General features: G+C 36.7%; 3 protein-coding genes across 4 annotated transcripts; 2 read left to right on the top strand and 1 right to left on the bottom strand.

Annotated features, from left to right (window-relative positions):
• Positions 1 to 1,969: 1,969 nt before the first annotated feature.
• LOC110798957 (uncharacterized) lies at positions 1,970 to 10,005 on the top strand. Of its 2 annotated transcripts, XM_022004153.2 has the most exons (6): positions 1,970 to 2,090; positions 2,323 to 2,884; positions 5,946 to 6,010; positions 6,350 to 6,932; positions 8,301 to 8,399; positions 9,296 to 10,005. In XM_022004153.2, exons 2-6 carry the CDS (start codon positions 2,705 to 2,707, stop codon positions 9,653 to 9,655), a joined length of 1,287 nt encoding a protein of 428 aa, XP_021859845.2. In that variant the 5' UTR covers positions 1,970 to 2,090; positions 2,323 to 2,704; the 3' UTR covers positions 9,656 to 10,005. The 2 variants fall into 2 exon arrangements, with proteins under 2 accessions (XP_021859845.2, XP_056683148.1); XM_056827170.1 differs by lacking the exons at positions 1,970 to 2,090; positions 2,323 to 2,884 and adding an exon at positions 5,575 to 5,658.
• A 1,640-nt stretch (positions 10,006 to 11,645) lies between these two features.
• LOC110798962 (RNA polymerase II transcriptional coactivator KIWI) lies at positions 11,646 to 14,964 on the top strand. Its single transcript, XM_022004156.2, has 4 exons — positions 11,646 to 11,918; positions 12,019 to 12,124; positions 14,488 to 14,510; positions 14,652 to 14,964. The coding sequence occupies exons 1-4, from the start codon at positions 11,793 to 11,795 to the stop codon at positions 14,709 to 14,711; spliced, it is 315 nt and encodes a 104-aa protein (XP_021859848.1). The 5' UTR covers positions 11,646 to 11,792; the 3' UTR covers positions 14,712 to 14,964.
• On the bottom strand, positions 14,939 to 16,330 carry LOC110798961 (small heat shock protein, chloroplastic). Its single transcript, XM_022004155.2, has 2 exons — positions 15,955 to 16,330; positions 14,939 to 15,446 (listed from the first exon to the last, which is right to left on the bottom strand). Exons 1-2 carry the CDS (start codon positions 16,217 to 16,219, stop codon positions 15,139 to 15,141), a joined length of 573 nt encoding a protein of 190 aa, XP_021859847.1. The 5' UTR covers positions 16,220 to 16,330; the 3' UTR covers positions 14,939 to 15,138.
• Positions 16,331 to 22,792: the final 6,462 nt, after the last annotated feature.

The raw sequence follows: 22,792 nt of genomic DNA on the forward strand, positions 1-22,792 counted from the left end.
CACGCTACAAAGTGTATGCATCTGAATTATGCTAAATGATTATGTGTAAATAATATGTTTCCTGGATTTATGGTTTTTCCGCATGATTTATGTTTATTCATATGTATCATAACCTAACACAATATACCATGGGTGACAGACTGGCAGATTGATGAATGAAGATCAAAGCATGGCAGCGAACATCGCAAATTAAAGTTACTTTAGAGTTGAACTAACAAGCTTTGTCGTATAAACCAAAATCGAAACACAAAATTGGTTAACAACCATGTTTCAATTGACAATAATCACCAAAGTTTCATAAACCCAAAAAAGAACCCTTTCTAGTCTTTTATTTTCATATGATTTCTAAAAATAACCATGTTTCAATTGACAATAATCAGCGAGCTGGATAGATCTCAAATTACTATCAGATGCAAACAATCTACTCGTATAATCAGTTAATAATTGAGTTTTATTTTTTACAATTTGAAACCCTAGTTTAATAAAAACAATTACAAACCAACTAATTACCTTAGAAAACATCCCTAAAAAAACTTACAAGAGAAAAATCAAAGAAATACAACACGACTATGTGTCAATTGTAGTTTGGTGCGACAATTTGGAGTTTTATTGAAGAAAAGTAAGTGTAGTAAGTTTAATCGGGGAAGAGATTAAAAGTAGGGAGAAAAACAAAAAACAAAATGTTGGAGTGGGTTCCACGTGGGTGGTCAACACCGAAAAATTGAGTCAAGCATCAGAATCCGGCTAAAGGTGGTTTCTCGCAAAACATTTTAAAAATGAGGTTTGTTCTTGTAAGATTCTTTTTAAAAAAAGATGGTTTCTCGCAAAATTTGCATTTTAAAAGGTGGTTTCTAATAAATTTTCATTTTTAAATGATTTTTTGTAGGGAGTAGGGGTGTAGTGGGTTAGTACTTAGTAGTTAAGTGTGAGAAATAATACTCCCTCCGTTCTAAATTAGTTGTTACACTTACCTTTGCACAAAGTTTTAGGTGATAAGTGGTTGTTTGGTTATGAATTGTTATTTTATTGAAAAAATAGATGTGAAAGGAGTTAGTGGGGTATTTTTTAAATTGAATGAGAGAGGGTGTGGGGAAAAAAAGTATTTAGTGGGAAGAAAGAGACAATATAATAATTGTGGGGTCATTCCTAATTTAGAAGTGTAACAACTAATATGGGACGGACGAAAAAGGAAAGTGTAACAACTAATCTGGGACGGAGGGAGTATAATATTGGTGAAAATTTACATTTATAGAAGCGGTGCAAGTATTAAGGGACGACCCGAAAAGGAAAGCGGTGCGAGTATTAAGGGACGAAGGGAGTAAAACCTTAAAATAATGGACGCAATTGGGTCACGGAAAAAAGTGTTCTCAACCTTCGAAATCAAAGCTTTTTCATGGGTGCTACCTCCACCAATTGGAGATTTTAATCCAGAACATGCGTGCGCACAAAATGACCAAAAACAGGCATTAGCTACTGTGAAATCCGTGCGTGCGCATACATTAAGGATTTCCTTTCTTCCTTCAATTCTTCTTTGTATAATTAGTAAATCCAACTATATTAATCATACATTAAGTATTTAATTTACCTATTCACAGCAGTACTATCAAGAAAAAAATGACAAAATCAATTTGTCCAAAAAAAAACAACGGTAAAAACTATCACAAAAAATATATTGTACTCATGACTCATGTGACTTACACAAATCTCTTACTTAGTACGAATTAATTATCATCAGTAACTGCAAAACATATCAAATCTTGCCGCGTAGAAAATAACAAACAAACAAAATTTTACCGAGTACAGAACTAGGGTCTAAGGGAAAGAAATTTACAGTGAATCAAAACATAAAATTGGCGTACCATTATTTGAGGTCCAATCGTAATTGCAATTTCCTTTAATTCCCCGCCAACCATTACTTCATATATAAATATACATACATCATAAATGATAAGGATACGGATGTGAGAGTGAGGGATAACTCAGTTGGTTAGAGCTTCCATCCCGGTTTCAGGTGATTCTGGGATCGATTCTCATCCCCCGCTCTTGTGGCTCATTCGCAAAATAAATAAATAAGGATACGGATGTTAGAGGTATGATGAACATCCACAAAACAATATATTTATAACACTATATGTTTATTTTCTACTTATTTACCACATTCGGTAGAATTATGGAGTTTTAAAAAAAGTATAAAAACGGTCAAAATCGCTCCCGTCTGGGTTATGAACCGGCTTTATCGATCTGGACCAAATCAGTTCTCAGGTCATGAATTTTAAAACTTCTATTCTCAAAGCCGGTCAAATTCGATCCCGTTCAATATAGGTTTGGACCGATAAACAGCCCTAAGGAGTAAGGGCCATCTCATAAACATTGTGAACGCAAGAACATGATCTCGAGAACCGAAGATCAAAAAAAACAGACACACGTCCATCCCTCAACTGGCAACAAATTCAAACTCCCAACAAGTGGAGTTCCACTACCAAACCCTCCTCCAAATTAACCCAAAATTCAATGTCTTTTCACATTTTAAACCCAACATTTTCACATTTTCTCCAATATCTGCTCAGATTTTGTTGGAATAAAAAAATCAAATTTTCCCAGAAATAAATTCCACCCATTCTGCTCATATTCTGGCAATTCTTAATGTAAATAGTTTCTGAGAAACCCAGAAAAATCTTCAGATAACTCCCGAGGATTCGCATAAATGTCTGCTGAAGAAGAGAATTACAAGAGGCAGAGATTTTATATTGAACTTAAACCTGGTGAGACCACCATTATTTCTTGGAAGAAGTTACTCAGAAAAGCGACGGAGAAGGATCAACGTGGACCCCACTTACCTTCTTCTTCATCTTCAACTGCCCTTGAAACTTCCAGAAGAGTTATGGTGAGTGTTTCTGCAAAAAATGCGTACTGTTTTAGTGTTTTCTGTTGATTGTTTGATGTTTTAATCAATTTTGATGTGGAAGTGGTATTAGTTTTGTTACTTGTGTTGTATACTTACATGAGATGTTTGCATGTATGTGATATGTGAGTTTTGTTGTCATAGTTCAAACTACACTATCTATGTGACAATTGATTCTAGAATCTAGACCCGGTTAATTTAGAGTTTCCGCTCATGACACACAATTTTAGGAGATAAGGGATATGAATATGATGGAGATAGTGTTTAGTTGTCATAGTTCAATGTGACAATCAATTCCTTATTCGTAGTTCAAATTATGCTATCAACGTGACAATCAATTCTACACACGGGTTAATTTAGTGTTTTAACTTATCATGATGCATAGTTTTAGGAGATAAAGGGATATGCTAGTTCAAACTACACTATCAATGTGACCATTGATTACGTATTAGTAGTTCATATAATGCTATCAACTTGGCAATCAATTCTAGACCCGGATTTTCAGTTATCATGACACATAGTTTTAGGAGATACTCCCTCCGTCCCGGAATACTCGACCCGGTTTGACCGGCACAGAGTTTAAGGAACTTGAATTGACTTATTTAATTTAATAGGTAGTAGTTGATAGTGGGGTATTATTTTAATGTAGTTAGTGGGAGGTGGGTTAAGAGGTGTGGTTGGGGGAGAGTAGGGGTTGAATTTTTAATTATTTTTTGTATGGAGTAGAGGGTAGGTGGGTTAATAGGGGTGGAGTGGGAAATAATATAATATTGTTAGAATATTTCCATTTTTAGAAACAGGTCAAGTATTAAGGGACGGCCCGATAAGGAAAACAGGTCAAGTATTCCGGGACGGAGGGAGTAAGTGGATATGATCAGGGCCGTCTCCGGCAATTTGGAGGCCCTGTGCTAAAATACAGATATTGGGCCCCTATAAATTTTTACGGGCAATTATTTAATGTAAAACACATAATTATAATATTAATATTGTTTTATTTATACAAAATATAAAGTCAAATTAATAATATGGTTTAATGTTTCAAAAGGTCTTGCATGCACAAGGTGTACAATAAATTTATTGTGCACCAACATAACTTTTACCCAGTTTTTTCTAACTTTTACTCAGTTTTCTCTAACTTTATATTATTAAAAAATAAATAATAGATAAACATTTTAAAGTGTTAAATGATTAATTTTATACATTTTTAATGATTTTGAAGAAATATTTTTTATTAAAATGAAATATTTATTATTAAAAAGTAGATAACTTTTACATATACAAGAGTAACTTTTAAGCATTTTACGTCAATTTTAACTTCGGTGTACAATATTTTAAAGTGTAAAGGTTTGATGGACATGAAAAAAACAAATAAAAAAAGGGGCATGAGAAGAATTAAACCCTGGTCTTAGCTACCACACTTATAATTCTTTACCAACTGGGACAAAGATTACTTAATGCATAACAAAGCAGCTGTTAAATATATAGTATTTGTTCTTGGGGGGTTTAACCAACAATTTCTTTTGGGGCCCCAAAATTTTGTGGCCCGGTGCTACCTGGACCTCCCTTTAGCCGACCCTGGATATGATGGGGAGATAATGAGGTATTACTTTTATTTGATGCGGGAGTGTGTGACCCAAACTTTTGGAAGCAGTAAAAAGATAGTGAGCCCTTGCCAATTTAAAAAACAGGCAAACTAAATTGTGACAAATGAAAAAGGAAAGTGGACAAAATAAATTGTTGTCATCCCAAATATGAAGGCACTCATGTTGGCAATCCTAAAAGAGCATTGGTGCTCCATTGAAGCTGTATGTTTTTTTATTGGTGAAAAAAGAGTAACATAAATTAGCTAAAAAAGTTAATACAATCAGAAATATAAATGTTCATACAAAAGCTAAAGGGGAGGGGAAACGCCCTAGTTACATTCAACTTCGCATATGCGGTTCTAAAATACTTCGAAAGAGCATTGTCTTCACGCTTGGAGTATGCAACTTTCACTTGCTGGAACTACTTCATTAGCTCCCTGCATTCAGATACGATAGTTGCATATTTGTTAGGGGCCGTAGTATCATAGTGGATGAGGGTAATTATATTCTGACAATCGGAGAAAAGAGTGATATAAGTAGCATTGTTATGCTTTGCTAGGAGCAGGCCTTCTCTAATACCTAATAATTCAGCATTGAAGCTGTACTGCGAAATGCTTTTGAGTTCCAACTTTAGCTGCCTTAATGTAGAGGATTTGTGATAACTGAGAATATTGTGCTGACTTTTCCCTCCATTTGAAGATTTAAAGTTTTACTCAGTCCTGGATTACCTATCTTTTGCTACGAATGTGTACATTGTCTGATTATATGTCTGTTGTGGTACCTTAGCTCTGCAAGTCTGCCACATTGTGAAAATTTTGCATGTTTTAATGTACCTGAAATGTTCAAGTGTATCCATATGCATGTTGAATCGACGAGGCTTTGACACGGCTCCTTTAGTAGAGTCTAGTTATGCAGCTAGGCTGCTAGTGGCACTTGTTTGAGGAATAATCATGTTCATGTAATTTTCTATTTTATACTTTTATGCAACTTAGTGTCCATTTCCGATGGAGCCAAAGATTCATTTGTTCTTTTGGCTGTGGGATGTAATGGACTAAATCAAAATGGCTCTTAATACCTATTCGCTTCCTTTCCATGAAGTAGAAGATGGTCGTCCCGTTGTCGTCCCGTTATCGCTTTTGGGTCAATTGGAAACAACCTCTCTGCAATGTAGAGGTAAAGTTGCGTACGTCCGATCCCCCCTTACCCGGCTTCTTGCGGGAGCCTCTTTGAGGTAATGGGGTAATGATAATGAATGATACTTTTATGCAACTTTCAGTCACATTGTTAGGTTAAATTCAGGTGAGTCGACTAGGTTCAATTTTCAGATTTGCAGGGTTTTCTTGTTCACTGCTTCTGATAAAACAAAATCCATATATCTGAATAAGAAATTAAGAAACCATATTCCATTCGTTTGAAGTTTTTGGCCATAACTCATAAGACATATTTCTCTCTGGATTCAGGACGGGTATCATGATGGCGGACAGTACAATGATTCTTTCATTAGGAATAAAAACGCCAAACATATGTATGATACTCCTCCCTCTTCTTTGTTGTGATTTGTATGATGATCACTAGCTGATGCTTTGCATTCTGCTACAATTGGTACCTTCTTTTAAGTTAATAATGTAAAAAGAATTCTTCTGCACTCCTTGTTTGAGATGGTTTATCTTGTGCTTACAATTTCATGTAGATTGTTAAATATATACACTACAGGCAAACAATTTCGGTTGACTGGATTCGTACAGTTAAACTTTTTGTGTCCTCTCTAACATTCAAATTTCAAAATCTTCTGGGACTGTTTGTGAACAATGTGAACATAGCTTACTTCGTCAACCTTACTTAGAATGTTTCTTCTTGTCCTCAGAAATAGAGTCACGTCATCAGGGCGAAGAGTAAAAATAACAAAAATTGGATGTGATAAGAATGATGATCATTCATCAATTAAACACGCAGAAGCGGAGAAGTTGAGTGCAAAGGCCACTTCCAAGACTAGCAGTCTGTTGGATGAGACTTTAAGGTGCTCTAGCTTTAGCTCACATGCTATGGTAAAAGATCATCGACCTGAAGAACTGCAACTATTTACAGTAGATGCCCCTGTCTTGACCAGTTCAGAGAAGTCTGCCAGTGTTTGCAGTAAATCCAAATGTCCTCCTCTAAATGCAATTGAGGATGCTTCTGTGTTTCCACTAAAAACAACGCATAATGTCCAGAAAAAGACTCCAAATATCTCTTCTGAGGAAATAAAAGTGGGAGTTGGAAGTGATTCGTCTGATGTTGTGCATCAGAACTTCGAGGGTAGATGTGTTCCTGTTAAGAACAGCCCTACATCTGGTATATTGATGCGCGATAAAGTATCTTCCAAAAGTCGTCATAACGACAAGAGTGGTGGAAGTTGGGGACATGTTGATGCTGTTTCACTGGGCTACAAGTCTTCATTGAAAGATTCAGTAAGTACCAAACTCCATAGTATCTGAAAAATGTGGCATCAAAGATATTATATCCTATATTTATGAGTTTAAAGTTATTATTGATCTATCATTTGTCTTTTGGAAGGAATTTTATTTTTAAGGCTGCGGTCATTAGAATACCCCTGCGTAGTATTAACTGTTGAGACTATCGACTGCGTAGTTGCCATTTTCATCTTAGTTGTTAGTTGCTGCATGCATGTTGTGCTCTTTTCTTCTTTTTTTTTCTTTTTCCCTTTCTTAAAATGACCACCTTAGAGATTTATGATGCTAATTCCTTTGTTGTTTTATTAGGGATTAATCTATTCCTTTTTAGGGGGTGTCAAGCCTATGACAGAAGGAGGGATAGAACCGAAAGTACCAGGCATATATTCAAGGGCCAAACCAAAATATTTTTATACCAAAATACACAAGACGCAATCTATATGATGCATGAGCTTATCTACTCAATCAAGGAAGGACAACTGATGTTTATGTCAAAGGGCTTAACTTCAATTGTGCAAAACCCTAAAAAAAATTAACTTGAACACTTAGATTTTCCAGTGAGTCTTGCTCTAGGTTCTCTGAGTGTCTGACAGCACCTCTCACCCCCTCACCTTTGTTCGGTGGCTGCAGTTCATTTAAGGGATCGAATGGGCTCGCTGCAGTCTTGGCAGAGGTGGTGCTTGGGGAAGGGAGGGAAGGGGAATGGTCGAGTGGAGTTGAGCTGCAATCCTACCATCAGGACATTCATGTATTTTTCTGCGAATAAGAGGACCAAGTCTACTCCTAAATTTATAATAATAGACAATGTATTTGCATCTCTTTATTTTTCATCTGAAATAAACTTGGTTTATGTGTATCTGATAAAAATGGCTTTCATAACAGTCTTTCATCATATATTAGATTAAAGTTGTGTATTTCTGGTGTACAAGGTAACAAAAAGAAAAATGCATGAGGGTCCTGGCATCCTAGTGAAGCTAAAATGCTAATGTGATGGTGTGGTACTAACTTTGTGGAATTGGAGAGATGACAGAGAACCTATTAATTGTTAGGTCATGTGTAGAGCCCTTCAGTGTTGCGGTCCTGCTTTCAAATAATGACCCTGCATGCAGTATCATTCAATCTGAAATGGGAATTGATGTACACACCTCCCAGATTAGCTTCCCGTGCTCTATTTGACTCTTTTGTAGAGCACAATTTCCGAATACCAATTCACCCTTCTGTGGTGTCAGTGAAAAAAGATTGTAGAATAATAGAAGGATATTCTTCAGAGAAGTTGGAATTATTCATTTTTTATGGTATTGAGGTGAAGCTCAAGTTAGATGCATTCATATTTCCATGTTATCTAAATATACTCTGTTTGATCAGCTTGCAAAGTTACGGCCGGAAAAAGTCATGGATCACCATACTTTGACAGAAGCACTCAGCAGAGCAAAAAGTATAAGAGCATTAGCTGATCAAATTCTGGTAACCTTCGCGCCTCTGTCTGGTCATTTTATGTTTTGTTTATGGATAGCGAGAAAGCATGTTGTGTCTGTATGCTGTCATAAGTTTGTGATTCTCAAAATTGTGTCTGACTTCTAAAAATGGCAAGTATTGGACGGTAGAATATTTATTAGAGTACGGAACAATGGGAAGGGTTCATCAAATGATGTTGAGTTATTATATGAGGTTATTTGAGACATATACCTCGACTTTGGGACTATTCTGTTTATATCCTGGCATGTAGAATTCTATAGAGAAATGGATATAAGTTGAACATCTTAAAAGCTGCGATTGAGTCTCTCTTTTGAATGATTTTAAAAGTGGTTGTTTTGAGGGATTTGGCATCTTTTGATTACTCATCCATCTACTTGGCTCATTGAGTTGGAGGTGAACTCTCTTCGTTTCATTTCCTTTTCTCCATCTTAACAATAGGAAAGAAATTAGAAGTTCTGATAAGTTCAGATAAAATAAAATAAGTTTAGGAAAATTAAGTACAATTTATAACTAAATTAAGTTCTGATGAGTTCTAATAAGCTCAGTTAAGTTCATATCACATAAGTGTAGAAAAAATAAGCGAAAATCAGGGGAATAGAACGCACCTTTAGAAAGTAACATATGTTATGGACTCGCGCTTGGATGAAAATTACTAGAAATGCTTGCACAATGGCAAAATGCACATATCACCTTTTTCTGACTATAACCTACTTTAAACTCTCTAATGCACAATGCTGCAACTCTAGATTACAGTGCTAAATCAAACATCTCTTACTCTTTTCTTTTGGTTCAAGGGTTTGATGACTTTGATCACTTTGATAGAAATCGTTTCTTTTCTATTTTACGGACGAGGTTGACCTGATCTATGAATTTTCTTCGTCCAGAGTCGAAACATGGTGGATGATGTTTTGAGAAATCCTGACCGAATTCCTTGTCAGAAGAGGAAAGTTACAGAATCAAGCAACAACACTAATCCCATCCCGTCTTGTCCCCGGAAGAAAGCTCCTAAGAAACCATCAGCAGAGCATCCAATCATACAAACCAAGAGTTCTTGTCCACTTACAAAGAGTGTCAAACCGACTTCAAAGCAGAAGCAGCAGATCCCAGAGAAAACAAACCTGAAAGTCAGATTCCTATTGAAGCAACAGGAGCATCAAACTCTCAAATCTAACGAGCAATCTGCCAAAGACGCATTGAATCACTCAAGAGTTGCCGCTTCTCTGACGTTCAATCAACCGAGTTGACATATATGCCCATATCCTGTGAATAATCCTGTATTCCTGTGTGTAGCTTAATTTGTACGGAGTAGTAATTACTTAGGCTAATGATATCCCACAGGACAACACCATGCTTAATTTAGGTCGGTAAATGTAAGATTAGGGGGGGGGGGGGGGGGGGATTTTGGCACGCTTTTTCCGGTTTCACTAACAGTTGTCCTTGCCGGGAAATTTTGGTGATTCGGCTATCTTATGGTTATGACTCTTTTGAAGCTCCTTAATTTGCAGGTATGTACACATTGTTTTGTTGATGTAGTGAAATTAGTGATACGGAGCAGTTAAATTAGTTATACTTCGTATTTGGTTTGTGATTTGAAGTACAATATGTCAATATATCAATATATCAGTTCCACGTCCACAAGTCCACAGCCCAGATGCAAGCACACTAGAAATGTGAATGCTGATAATTGGAAAGACTTTGATTTTAGACCAAATTGTTTAGAATTCTAAGTAAAATTATACTCTGTGTTTGTTATGGAGTATTAATTTAAGAATGCGTGATAAAATCACGTGTCAATCATTATATTGATTTATCTTTAAAATTTTCACTTTTAACCCTTTATATATAACCTTTGTTGAAACAAAAAGTTGCTAACACTTACTTTGTGATGTTTACAACAAAATGCAACACTCTTTTTGTGACCAAACAACATTAGTTCATGTAAAAAAGGTATTGTTTTTCATCGCTCATAATTACTTCCAAGTTCAAACACCTACAATTAATGATGGAAAATATTGTATTGGCCTTCAGAGTTCAGACTCTAGCTTGTTACCTCTCAATCCTTTCTCTCACTAACATAAAAAGAAAACGGTGACAGTGTGGACGTGTGGTGGGACTTGGTGGTGGTGGTTGATTTGGTGAAGGGGTGGTGGGGAGGGACGAGAAAGAGGAACAAGTGAAGTAAATATGTCATTGGGTTGGGCTGAGGTACGACATGGCCAAACACAAAAAAAAGCACAGTCCTACACGGCCACGTAAAAAGCACGCCTCGTAGGGACTGGATTCTGGGGTCGTTGGCTGGTCGGTGATCCCAAATTTTTATGGAAAAAATACGATAAGGCACGATACGACAAAACATGTTAAATTGATTGAAGTTATGCTTAGATACGACTGCCCCACGTGGCTCGACACGTGGGATTGAGTAGTATTTTAAAAAATTTGGCACAGTCCAACCCTACTCGTAACAAGTGGGCTTAGTGTGGGGACAAGTCCGTTTAAGACCAAGGTATATGAGCTCGGCACGAAGCACGACCCAGACTGACCCACAACCATCTTTAAGAACAAGTGTAAAATAGAATGTTTACATCTAAATGATTTAAGTAAATGAATTTGGCGCAGTCCAACTCGACTCGTAACTAATGGGCTTGGTGTGGGGACAATCCCGTTTAAGACCAAGGTACATGAGCTCGACACGAAGCACAACCCAATCTGACCCACAACCATCTTTAGGAACAAGTGTAAAATAGAATGTTCAAATGAATCACACCTAAACATATTTTTAAGTAAATGAATGGAATGCCTTAGAAACTCACTTTGTTATTCGGTATCATTTTATAACTTCAGTTTTCATTTTATCCTTAATACTCTGTTCTGTTCGATTTATTTTAACTTATTTTAGACAAAATAAGTTTATATAAGTTCAGATAAGTTCATCAAAATTAAGTTTTTTTTTTCCAGATATTTTCACACACAAATAAGTTTATTTCAGACAAAATAAGTTTTTTTTCAGATAATATAAGTTCAGTCAAAGTAAGTCCAATAGAATAATATAAGTTTTTTCAGATAATATAAGTTTTGTCAAAATAAGTCCAATAGAATGAACTCGATGAATTGTTGTAATTTGTTAAAATAAAAAAAATAAAAAGCGGAAAATAGAAAAGGTAGTTTTAACTTTTAAGAGCGCAAAGGCGGCAAGAAATGAAAGTGAAAAACAAATTACATAGGAGATGTTGGCAATTCGAAAAGTTTTTACTTCAAATTTAAAACTGTCCAACTCTCACCGCTCACACTTGACACTTCCACTTTCTCTCTCTTCACTCCATTTTCCGTCGCTTGCAAAACCGCTTCACTCTCTCTCCACCGGCACTTCCACCAAGAGTTAAAATGTCGGGAAAATTCAAGCGAAAGGAAAACGACGGTTACGCCTCAGACGGTGGTTCTGACGGCAACGCTCCTCCTAAGAAGTCTGTTAAGCGCGAGGACGATGAAGATGGAATTGTCGTTTGCGAGGTACTTCCTCTCTCCTAATAGTGAGCATTTTCTGTAGCGAATTTTGTTTTTTAGGTTTAATTTTTTTTGACGTTTGACTGATTGTATGTATGAACCCTAGATTTCGAAGAATCGGAGGGTTTCTGTGAGGAGTTGGCAGGGGAGAGTTATGGTTGATATTCGTGAGTTCTACGTCAAGGACGGCAAGCAAATGCCCGGTCGCAAAGGTTCCTCTCGAATTTCTGCTTGCTTGTTGTTGAACAATTTTCAGTAATTTTGTCGATTTTAAGTGTATTGTGAGTGTGAAATGTTAATTGATATTTTTTTCTAGGGTTTAGCTTTGGTTGTTTTGTGAAATTACAAAGAGAGACCAGTAAAATGATAGAAGGTGTTGAGATGATTTTTATTTATGCTGAGAAAAGAATGTGGTGGTTTTGAAGTATTGTTGTTGCAATTCAATTTTTAGAGGTTTGTCATGATTTTTGTCGCGAGCTGTTAAATAATAATGATTTGCTGTTATTGAAATTCAGGTTTTACCTAGTTAGGTTTTGTGTTTTTGTTGATTTTTTTCATGTGCTGGTAATTATACTCCCTCTGGCCCTCCCTCACCCCAGGATATGAAGGTAATTTTTATAGAGCTCTGGAATTCATGAACGGTAATTTAGGGATGTGTGGACTTATAGTAGGTGCTTTAGATATTTCCTTGGCTAATAGGGGATTTTTCTGGGGGGTTCTGGGGCTGGAATTGGCGAATTTATAGCATAAGAAAGACTTAGATTCTTTGAGACACCTCTACCTTAAACAAAGAGAAAGGATAAAGTTCCACAAGGGACTATTTCATATTTTCTGGTCTATGATAAAGTTATTGAACATTAGGTCAACAAGATAATTTGGATTTTCATGGTATCTGGATGTTAAAGTGTGTAGATTCTTACTTCTCATGTATGAGAATATGAGATGGTAGGTGAAGCCGAATGTCGTGTAAAAGGGTCTACCACAAATTACAGGAATTTGATTTTAATCTACTATTGTAGTAAACTAGTAGTCTGTTGTGTTGTGCATTAGGGTTGGGAGAGTGGTTTGTGGACTACTTCAAGTTTCTACCCATAACATGTGTAAAAGAGCAAGCAGATGAAAGGGATGAAGACAAAGTTGCAAGCTATTAATGATTGTCGTATTATTTGCTTATTTGATTGGCGGAATAGTTGCAAACCTCTGCCTCTTCTTGTTGGCATGTAATAGTAATGGAATGTGTAGCGGAATTTTTTTGTCAGATTTTTCGATATTTGAATTATGGTCAGTGGTAAGCGTTCAAGTATTGTTGATGCAATTTGGTCCCCCATGTCATTCTTGGTTGATTTTTGAAACATTAGCCAATTTACTATCAGCCTTCCACCCCTAAAAAGCTTTTTTTTTTCCCTTTTTTCCTGAAGATAGTTGGTATTGGACTTGTGTTCCCTCTCTTTCCTTTCGGGAGAATTGTTCTAATAGAAGAGGTTATTTCACCGTTGTTTGGAAACATTTGGATTAATTGATGATCGAGATTTACTTGTTTGTATTGTTCCAATAGGACATGGTAACACTGTTAATGTGGGAGTGATGTCCAACTTAATTTGAACTGTTTTGTTGTCGCTTGAGGTAAAGGCTGGCTAGGGAGGAATACTGGCTCATGTACTAGGTTCCACCCATGTCATATGTATATTTAATTGAAGGGTTGGGGAGAAGAAAAAAGGTTGCTAGTTTGTAATGATGTTACTTGTTGTATACTTGTATGAACGCATTACAAGAAACTTGTTCTGGACTCTTAACTGAAGTATCATAATCCCTTTTTTTTTAAAAAGAATTTATGCGCATGTCTAACTTTGCACCTACTTAGCAAAGAAGTTTAGGAATATGAAAGATACAAGGCTTGGCTGTGTGGGTGTGTGATCCAGTTCTTGCATTTGGAATTACTGCTGTGATGTCATGCTGATCCAGACTTCTGTTGCAAAAAATCTAGCAAAACAAAAATTACAAAATCATTTATTCAGTTTCAGATTGCTTCTTGTTTATAATCCTTAGCACAGCCAATTAGTGAATTTACTACTTCCATTTGGATTTAGTGGTCACATTCTGCTTACTAGGTTATTCAAATAACTCGTAATGTGACAATTATTTCAGAACGGTGTGACTGTTGGAGTAGTTTTTTTACTTTGTTCAGACCACCATATCACATGAAAATCACATAGTATCTATAATCTGATTATCTGCATGAAAAGCAACAATATGGTTTTACGCAATATGTTCTGCTGCATACATTTGGTATGTTCACTCGTTTCCAATGAAATACAGTAGAATGTTTATGAGTGCACAAAGGAAGGGGGGAAATGGAGAAGTGCTCTGTATTTCCAGTGGAATAGGATATTTACGTACACCTCTTTGCCTGAAATGGTTGGTGTTGTTTCATTTACTTTGTTTTAGAACCCCCCACCCATCCAGTGCTTATCGTGCTTTGTGCAGAGTTTCTGTCGTGTTTTTTAAGGTTGATGTTTTCAGCTTAACTAAAGTTACAAATTTTCTTTTACTGATTTGTTGTCATTGTTCCTTTCAGGTATCACACTTACCATGGATCAGGTACATATCTTACATTCTTACGAATAGCTAATTGGCTACGATTAGTGTCACTATAATTCTTAATCAGTTTATGTCGTGTTCTGTTGGTTGATGACCATCTATTTTAGGTATTAACCCTTATTTTTCCGTTGGCTGCTGCAGTGGAAGGTGCTTCGTGATCATGCTGAGGATATTGACCAGGCTGTTACTGACAATTCTTAGGCTGGAGGTCTGATCCTTGTTGATATAGTTGATGGATGCTGGGTTTCAGGCTGTTACATTTTGCTGACTAGGACTTCTGCAGTAGTTATTAGTGGTAATTTCGGCTAATGTTCTGTATCTAAGTAGGATTATTGGATTGTGTAATCATGACTGCAGGTTTTCCACCTGTTTATGGATGCCTACAGACTCTATTTTGCTGAAATGGTAGTATGTACGCTTATTGACAGTACATTCAAAAACAGCTGTTTTACTATTGCAGAGTCGTGTAACAACAAAGTCGTCGTACAACTTGAAACATACATTGAAATCAAATTAGAGCTTCTTATTTAGAATTTCGAAGGAAAGCTGTTGGGCAATACCCAGTTTGAATTGACGAGTCTCCAGTACAGATTCGAAGACATTCATCACATGTTGTAAGTTATGATCATTACACAGATCTAACTGGAATGTGGATGATTTTGTGCTCAAATTTGAGAATTTTTGGCACAGTAATGTAGAGCACACCATTCTTAAACACAGCCATTATTTCTTCCTTCCATGAATTGAAAGGCAGGTGAAGGGTTGTCTCACGTGGACTAAATACCTTGTTTCCAAAAGCATCAATCCCACCATCTCCCTTGATCACAAGCAAGTTGTCAATGATTTCCACCTTAATGTTCTCAGCTCCAAGTCCTGGCATGTCAAACCACATTCTTACCTCGCTTTCGTCCTCGGTAGTATTCCAGGGAGTGCGCACTGCAAATTAACACATATTTCAACAAATTAATGGCCAAAATTTTCAAAGTTTGACCTAAAAAGTCAATACATAGCTCATTTTACTTGCTCAATTTGACCTAAAAGCTCTCACATAAAATGGTCAAATGGGGCAAGTAAAACGAGGTTGAGGGAGTGATAAATATTGACTGAAAAGCCTGTATCAAATAGGATGTACCTCTGTGTTAGAATACTTGGACCGATACACTTGACAATGCACTAGTTTGACCGTAAATATTGTAATTATGTATCCGTAAAAACTATAAAAAAGAAATTGATATTTGAAAAATACGTATACATTAAGGTTAGCCTAACTACAAACTTATTACACAATAATATTTGAGTTTTATACATCAGAAAGAAAATGTGGTCAAAATTAATATACCTCATATGAATAATGCAAAAGTCAAACTGTTGCGAGTATTAAAAAAAAAAGGAGTGAGGACAAAGTATATACTTAGAAAAGGATATGAAGGTGTGGAATATATACCATAAGGAGAGGTCTCAATTAAGGCAACCTTTTTATTATTAAACTGTTGATCTGCCATTGGACCAATTTTCTTTGGACTTCCCCCAGCCTGTTGAGCCTTAACCACCAATGAAGACCTCGAAGAAGGGGTCTTCAATGACGGCTTGGTTGGGGACACCACAGAACGTGACCCCAACCGAGCCAGTACAGGACTAAAGCCAACGGCCGCCCTGTTGTTTGACACTAGGGTCGAAGCCGAGCACACGGTAAACACGTTACTTGCCATTGATCAAGATGATTGACTACGAAAAGATTGGTTCGCGGGAGCAATGTGAATATCTCGAGTTTGTATGTATGTTGATTTATGTATTGGGAGTTTATTTATAGGTATAGAGGAGGTATGGTTAACGTTTTTGAAGTACATGTAGCTGTGTTTTTAGCGCTTTTTGCATGAAGAAGTTTCATAAACTATTCCTAGGCTACTAGCATTTTGATGCCTCTTTACTAATTGAAAGCAAAGTAATGCAGATTCTATTATCAAAGTGAGGAACATACTAAATAAGTAAATATTTCCATGTACGGAATTAACTATGTTTATTTGCTTTTAAAAGCTCTTTAATTATACACTGTGTCCAGATCTGGCAAGATTCAAGTTGCTAATTTGTACATTTGCTTTGATCCTATAAGTAAATATTTATTTTGTACTTATAGGAGTAATTATTTATTTCTCTATGAAGGATACATTTTGCTCAATTTAATGACTAGGGAATTTCATATTAGTTATTATTGGAGCCTTTAGAGTATAAAACTAATCTTTGGTCATACTCTATCAGAGCCTAATATTATGCATTTATGTAGTTTTTTTTTTCTTTCTTTTTCCAGATGAATCATAATAGTAATACAAATTATAAATGGAAAAGCGAGTCTAACACCTATTGTACACACACCTTTAATGTTGATCACTTGTTTTTTTGGTGTTAACAAACGATTCACCCTTAGGGCTAATTCAAATTCGGAACGAGTTTTGGGTGGATAGGTTTCAGTCCCCTACCAATTGTTGTTGAGGGGGATTGAACAGGCGGTCTTCCCTACCAAATTCAACTCCAATCACCACTGAACCAACATGCAATTGGTATGTTAACCATTATGTAGTCTAACTTTTTGTAGCTATACAAAATTTCTTTTGTGAAATGTAAACAATATAAAGAGAACAAAACTGAAAGTACTCCTTTTTTCTGTTAGCCTCCAAATTTTCCTCCGAAATAACCCTCGACAAGACGACAAGCCCCCACTACATGGTACATGTATTTTAAGGAGATCAATGTTGTAACTAAGCAAGCCCGGCCTTAACTTTTTTTTTTTATCCCTTTTCTTTACCCTTTTTTGAGGTTATATACCATTGGATTATTCTTGTGTGGACCTGATCCATAATAATATTATTGTGAACCCGAAGCAAATATTTTACTCTACTATCCATTTTTTATACATAGTGATTATAATAAATTAAACACATATTTTCTTAGATATAGTAACCATTTTTTTGAATCAAAGTAATCCTAAGTTTTTAAAAGAGAATTGTGACTTAAAATCACATATTCAAGCACGTCATGTACTAACGACATGAATTTAATAATTTATTATAATAATTCTAATAAACACGTCAAAGTAAATTAGAATCAAGTTGTTAACTTTTTTTTAAACACATGGTCCACAATAAATTTAGTATGGACCAGTTCCATTTAAGAATATTGTGTACCGTAATAAATATTTACGGAGTACCAATAAAGACTTGTTTTAAGGGCTCGATAACTCCACTTATTGACTTAAAAGTCTCAAGTTTGAATTTGTTAGAGCAAATGATAATTATTAGAATAATCAGGGAAAAACAAATTATAGGAAAGAAGAAATCGAAATAGTTGAGAGAGAGAGTTTTAGGAAATCAGAATTTTGTAATCAGATTTCTTAAGGAAAAAGAAACCCAAGAGTGCTTATATACAAGACAAAAACTACCTCTAACAAACTTCTAACTACCTCTAACAAACTTTGTAATAAAAAATATTATAAATAATTGACTCTCCTATACTCCCCCTTCAAGCTGGACTTTGGAAACAAGTCCAAGCTTGGCAGATAGAGTAAGATGCTGTGAGGAAGCAAGAGGCTTGGTTAGAAGATCAGCAAGTTGGTGTGTGCTCGATACATGAGCTGTTTTGATGAAACCACTTTCAACCTGCTCACGAACATAATGCATCTCCCTTTTCAGATGCTTGGTTTTGTCATGGAACATAGGATTCAGAGCAAGATGTTCAGCAGAAGTGTTGTCACAGTACAAACTGACAGGCAAAGAGATGATGACATGAAGGTCTTCAAGCAATCCTTGAATCCACACAAGCTCACTAGCAGTGGCTGACATGCTCCTGTATTCAGCTTCAGCAGATGACTTGCTGACACTGCGCTGCTTTTTGGTTTTCCATAAAATTAAATTATTGCCAAGGAACACTGCATATGCACTGAGTGATCTGCTACTGAATTGACATGATCTCCAATCAGCATCACTATATGCAGACATATCAAGACTGGAATCAGCTGAATACCATAAGCCACTATCCATAGTTCCCTTTAGATACTTGAGAACATGGAGAGCAGCTCTCAAATGTGGAACCCTTGGTGAATTAACAAACTGACTGAGATGCTGCACACTATAAGAAATGTCAGGCCTTGTGATTCCTAAATAGAGAAGCCTGCCAACAAGTCTTCTATAGATATTAGGCTCATCTAAGAGATCTCCCTCAGTGATGGAAAGTTTCAAACCACAAGGCAGAGGAGCAGAAGCAGCATTACAATCCTTCATATCAGAATCCTTAAGAATGTCATTGATGTATTTCTTCTGGGACAGAAAAATACTATTAGGATTTCTATGCACCTCTATGCCCAGAAAATAAGAGAGAAGACCAAGGTCTTTTATTGTGAATGCTTGATCAAGTAAAATTTTCACATGTTGTATTTGAGATACAGAAGTTCCAGTAACCAGAATGTCATCAACATAAACCAGAATTATCAGAAATTCCCCATCAACTGTTCTGGTGAATAAAGAATAGTCTTGCTTTGATTGTTCAAAATGTAAAGTTTTCAAGAATTTGCTTAGTTCCTTATTCCATTGTCTGGAAGCCTGTCTTAGGCCATAAATGGACCTTTTTAGCTTACAAACCTCCCCTGAATGAGCTTTGGTGTAGCCAGGTGGAGGTTTCATGTATACTTCCTCATCAATGAACCCATGCAGAAAAGCATTGTTCACATCTAACTGAAACAAATCCCAACCTTTTACAGCAGCTAGAGCAATAACAATCCTTACTGTGGCTAATTTAGCAACTGGTGAAAAAGTTTGTGTAAAATCTTTCCCTTCAACCTGCTGGTAACCAATTGCAACCAACCTTGCTTTATATCTATCAATGGTGTAATGAGGATTGAGTTTAGTTCTGTAAACCCATTTGGAACCAATTGCCTTTTTTCCTTCAGGTAATTGGGTAAGCTCCCATGTGTCATTGCTCTCAAGAGCATCTATTTCTTTGCTCATTGCATGTACCCAATTGGTGTCATCTTTGGCTTGGCTATAGAATTTAGGATCATTGACAGAAGGTAAAACAGAAAATGCCAAAGATTCCCAAATATCAAAACTGTCAAGAGCCATAGCTAATAGCCAAGAATCATCATTGTCAATATCAGGAGAACAAGAACTCACAGAAAAAGTGAAAGATTCACTACTAGAAGACATATCAGTATGCCTATGAGGAACATAACCACCAACAAAATCCTTTAAAACAGTAGAAGGTTTAATTTGTCTTGGTGGTGGTTTGACAACTGTATCAGGAACAAGAATAGAAGAAAATACATGAGGTGAAGAGGTAGATGAAGAATTATTTGGTTCAGATTGAAAAGAATGAATAGGAGAAATAGATTGTGAATGATTTGGAGATATATGAGGTGAAGAAATATGAGTGAGAGACAACAAATTGTCTGAATCCGGATGTGGATTGGTGTTTGGAGTGGAATCAGAAAAAGAAGAAGAGGAACCAGAAGAAAAAGTATGAGGTGGAGATTGATCATCTGAAGAAAGATTATGTGTGACAGAATTGTCAACATGATTTGCAAAATCAGTGCCAAAGTTTATTATAGGAGCAGAAGAAGGGATTGATGTAGAAGCAAAATTTTCAACCTTGTAGGGAAATACAGTTTCAAAAAAGATCACATCTCTGGAAACAAACACAGTATGATTATCTAAATCATACAGTTTAAAAGCTTTGAATCCAACAGGATAACCAAGAAAGATGCATCTTTTTGTTCTTGAATCAAATTTATCTTTCTTAACAGTTGTATTATAGGCAAAGCAGAGAGAACCAAAAACTCTTAGCCTATCATAAGCTGCAGGGGTGTGAAACATGACCTCAAAAGGTGTTTTCCAGTTTAAAACCTTTGAAGGTATTTTGTTTAACAAATGTGTGGCTGTGAGAACACACTCTCCCCAAAATTTCTTTGGAAGGCCAGCATGAAACCTCAATGCCCTAGCAATCTCAAGAAGACTTCTGTGTTTCCTTTCAACCCTTCCATTTTGTTGTGGAACATAAGGTACACTCCTCTCATGCAAAATACCTTTGTTGGCAAAGAAAGTTAAACAAGACTGTTTAACAATTTCAGTGCCATTATCTGATCTGACCCTTTTGATTTTCTTATTAAACTGAGTTTCCACCATAGACACAAACTCAGAATTGAAATGATCTTTGCAACCTGCATTTTGTTATTTAACAAATAGGTCCATGTAACTCTGCTATGATCATCTAGCACAGTTAAGAAATAGGAAGCCCCATCTAAACTCCTAACCTTGTATGGTCCCCATAAATCTAGGTGTATCAAATCAAAGCACTTAGAAGCTCTACTGTTACTCTCAGTGAAAGGAAATTTGTGCTGCTTTGAACTACAACATACACCACAATTGTATTCTGTAACATTTCTGCAATATTCAGCATTAACATGTTTCATTTTTGACAAGGATGCATGACCTAGTCTAGCATGTAACAAGTCAAGACTGTCTCTGTGACCAACTCTATTTTTAGAAACACTAGTGGCAGTCTTATTTGGTAGACTAATCCTATGTACATCAGCAATAGTCTCCTCAACTACATTAGCAACTGTATTGCAGTCTGATTCTTGACAAGTAACATCAGATTTATTTACAACCTTGGATTGTCTGTTCTCTGTATGTGTAACAAAGTAATATAGACCTTGTATCCTTTTTCCAGCACCAAGCACCATGGAATTAGAGGGGTCCTGGAAACAATATCCACTCCATTAAATGTAACATTCACACCAGTTTGTTCAATCAATTTGCCAATTGATAATAAATTATGTTTGAAGCCCTTGACTAGCAGAACATTTGTCAACAATAACTTGTCAGTCAGATATGCATCACCCATGATATCAAAACTCAATTGAGTTCCATCTGGTAATCCTACCTTAATAGGTGCATTAATGACTCTTTTGTTTACCAAAATGTTTTCATCATATGTCATGTGATCACATGCACCAGAATCAACAATCCAAAAACACTTATCATGCAGGTTATTCACAGTACAAGTGAAAGAATGAGATATTATACCTGCATAGTTTGCATATGAACAATTAGCTCCAGCAACATCAGCATTCTGAATTTGCTTGCCTTTCATTGCTTTCATTACTTCCTGACATATCACACTCAGCATCTCACTACTCATACCTCCAGCATCCTCAATTGTATCATCCAGACCCTATTTTCAGGAATCCGAATCTGACTAAGAAAACAGCCCAGACCCTATTTTCAACGCCTGGCTCTGGGCGCCGAAATCTTCGGCGCCCAGGCCTGGGCGCTGAAAATACCTGGGTACGTGTTTTTCCCTAATTCTTTGTGGATTAGAACTCTGCAATTCTATCTTTCCACAAACTCTTTTCTATAAATATAGCCCAAGTTCGACGTGAAATAACAACACACAATTCATATTATGAGTATTGACTCCAACCCTTAGCCTAAGCCTCACGCTGCGAAATTGTTCATGCGTTCTGTCGCAATCGATCCATAAATCGAACAGAACGTATCATGTCCCATAATTTGAGATCTCCTCTCGGTAGTTACAGACCCCCGAACCCTCAATCTCTACCTTGCGGGTGTATGTTGAGAGATCCCCACACCAGGGATCACAAGGGAACCTACGGCCGTCGTGGTCAAACATAATTGCACTCCCTTTATGTCACGATAACCGGGTTTTGTCAGTTTTTCTCATTGTCGTTAAAAACTGAATGGCGACTCCTATATTACTAGTCAATTGGGTGTATACTCACAGGAAATCCAATTACACTTGATTGAATAAAAGAATCTTCACACCCACGAGGGACGAGGTCACGCATTAGCCTCGTGCTTTTTCGACCCCCTCACAGTGGCGACTCCACTGGGGATAGTGAAGGAAATACTCGTGCTTTTAGGTAATCAAAATAGCCGAAGGGTGAAACGATCCTACCCCGCGTTTATTTCCCCATCAAGTTGGGACGACCTGAAAATCAGCATATTAATGTGAACGGGCAGAACCGTATAACGAATCTCGGCTCCCTCGGGAGTTGGGACTAAGGATACCTTTTTTCGCCAATAGGGGGGTGCATACGCCGCGCATGTTGCCCACTTGGTACTTGTGCAGGTAGTACACCTATCCCGAACCCAATCGCTCGCTCATTAGGTCCCTCTCGCCTGCATGCCCCCTTGGCTTGCACTTGCGGGTTGGCCGGGGCATGTGTTGGATCTACGATAGAAGCGGTACCAAGCCAGGCGCAAATAACTACCCAT

Source organism: Spinacia oleracea, chromosome 4 (genome assembly GCF_020520425.1).
Source record: "Spinacia oleracea cultivar Varoflay chromosome 4, BTI_SOV_V1, whole genome shotgun sequence".
Taxonomy (NCBI): Eukaryota; Viridiplantae; Streptophyta; class Magnoliopsida; order Caryophyllales; family Amaranthaceae; genus Spinacia; species Spinacia oleracea.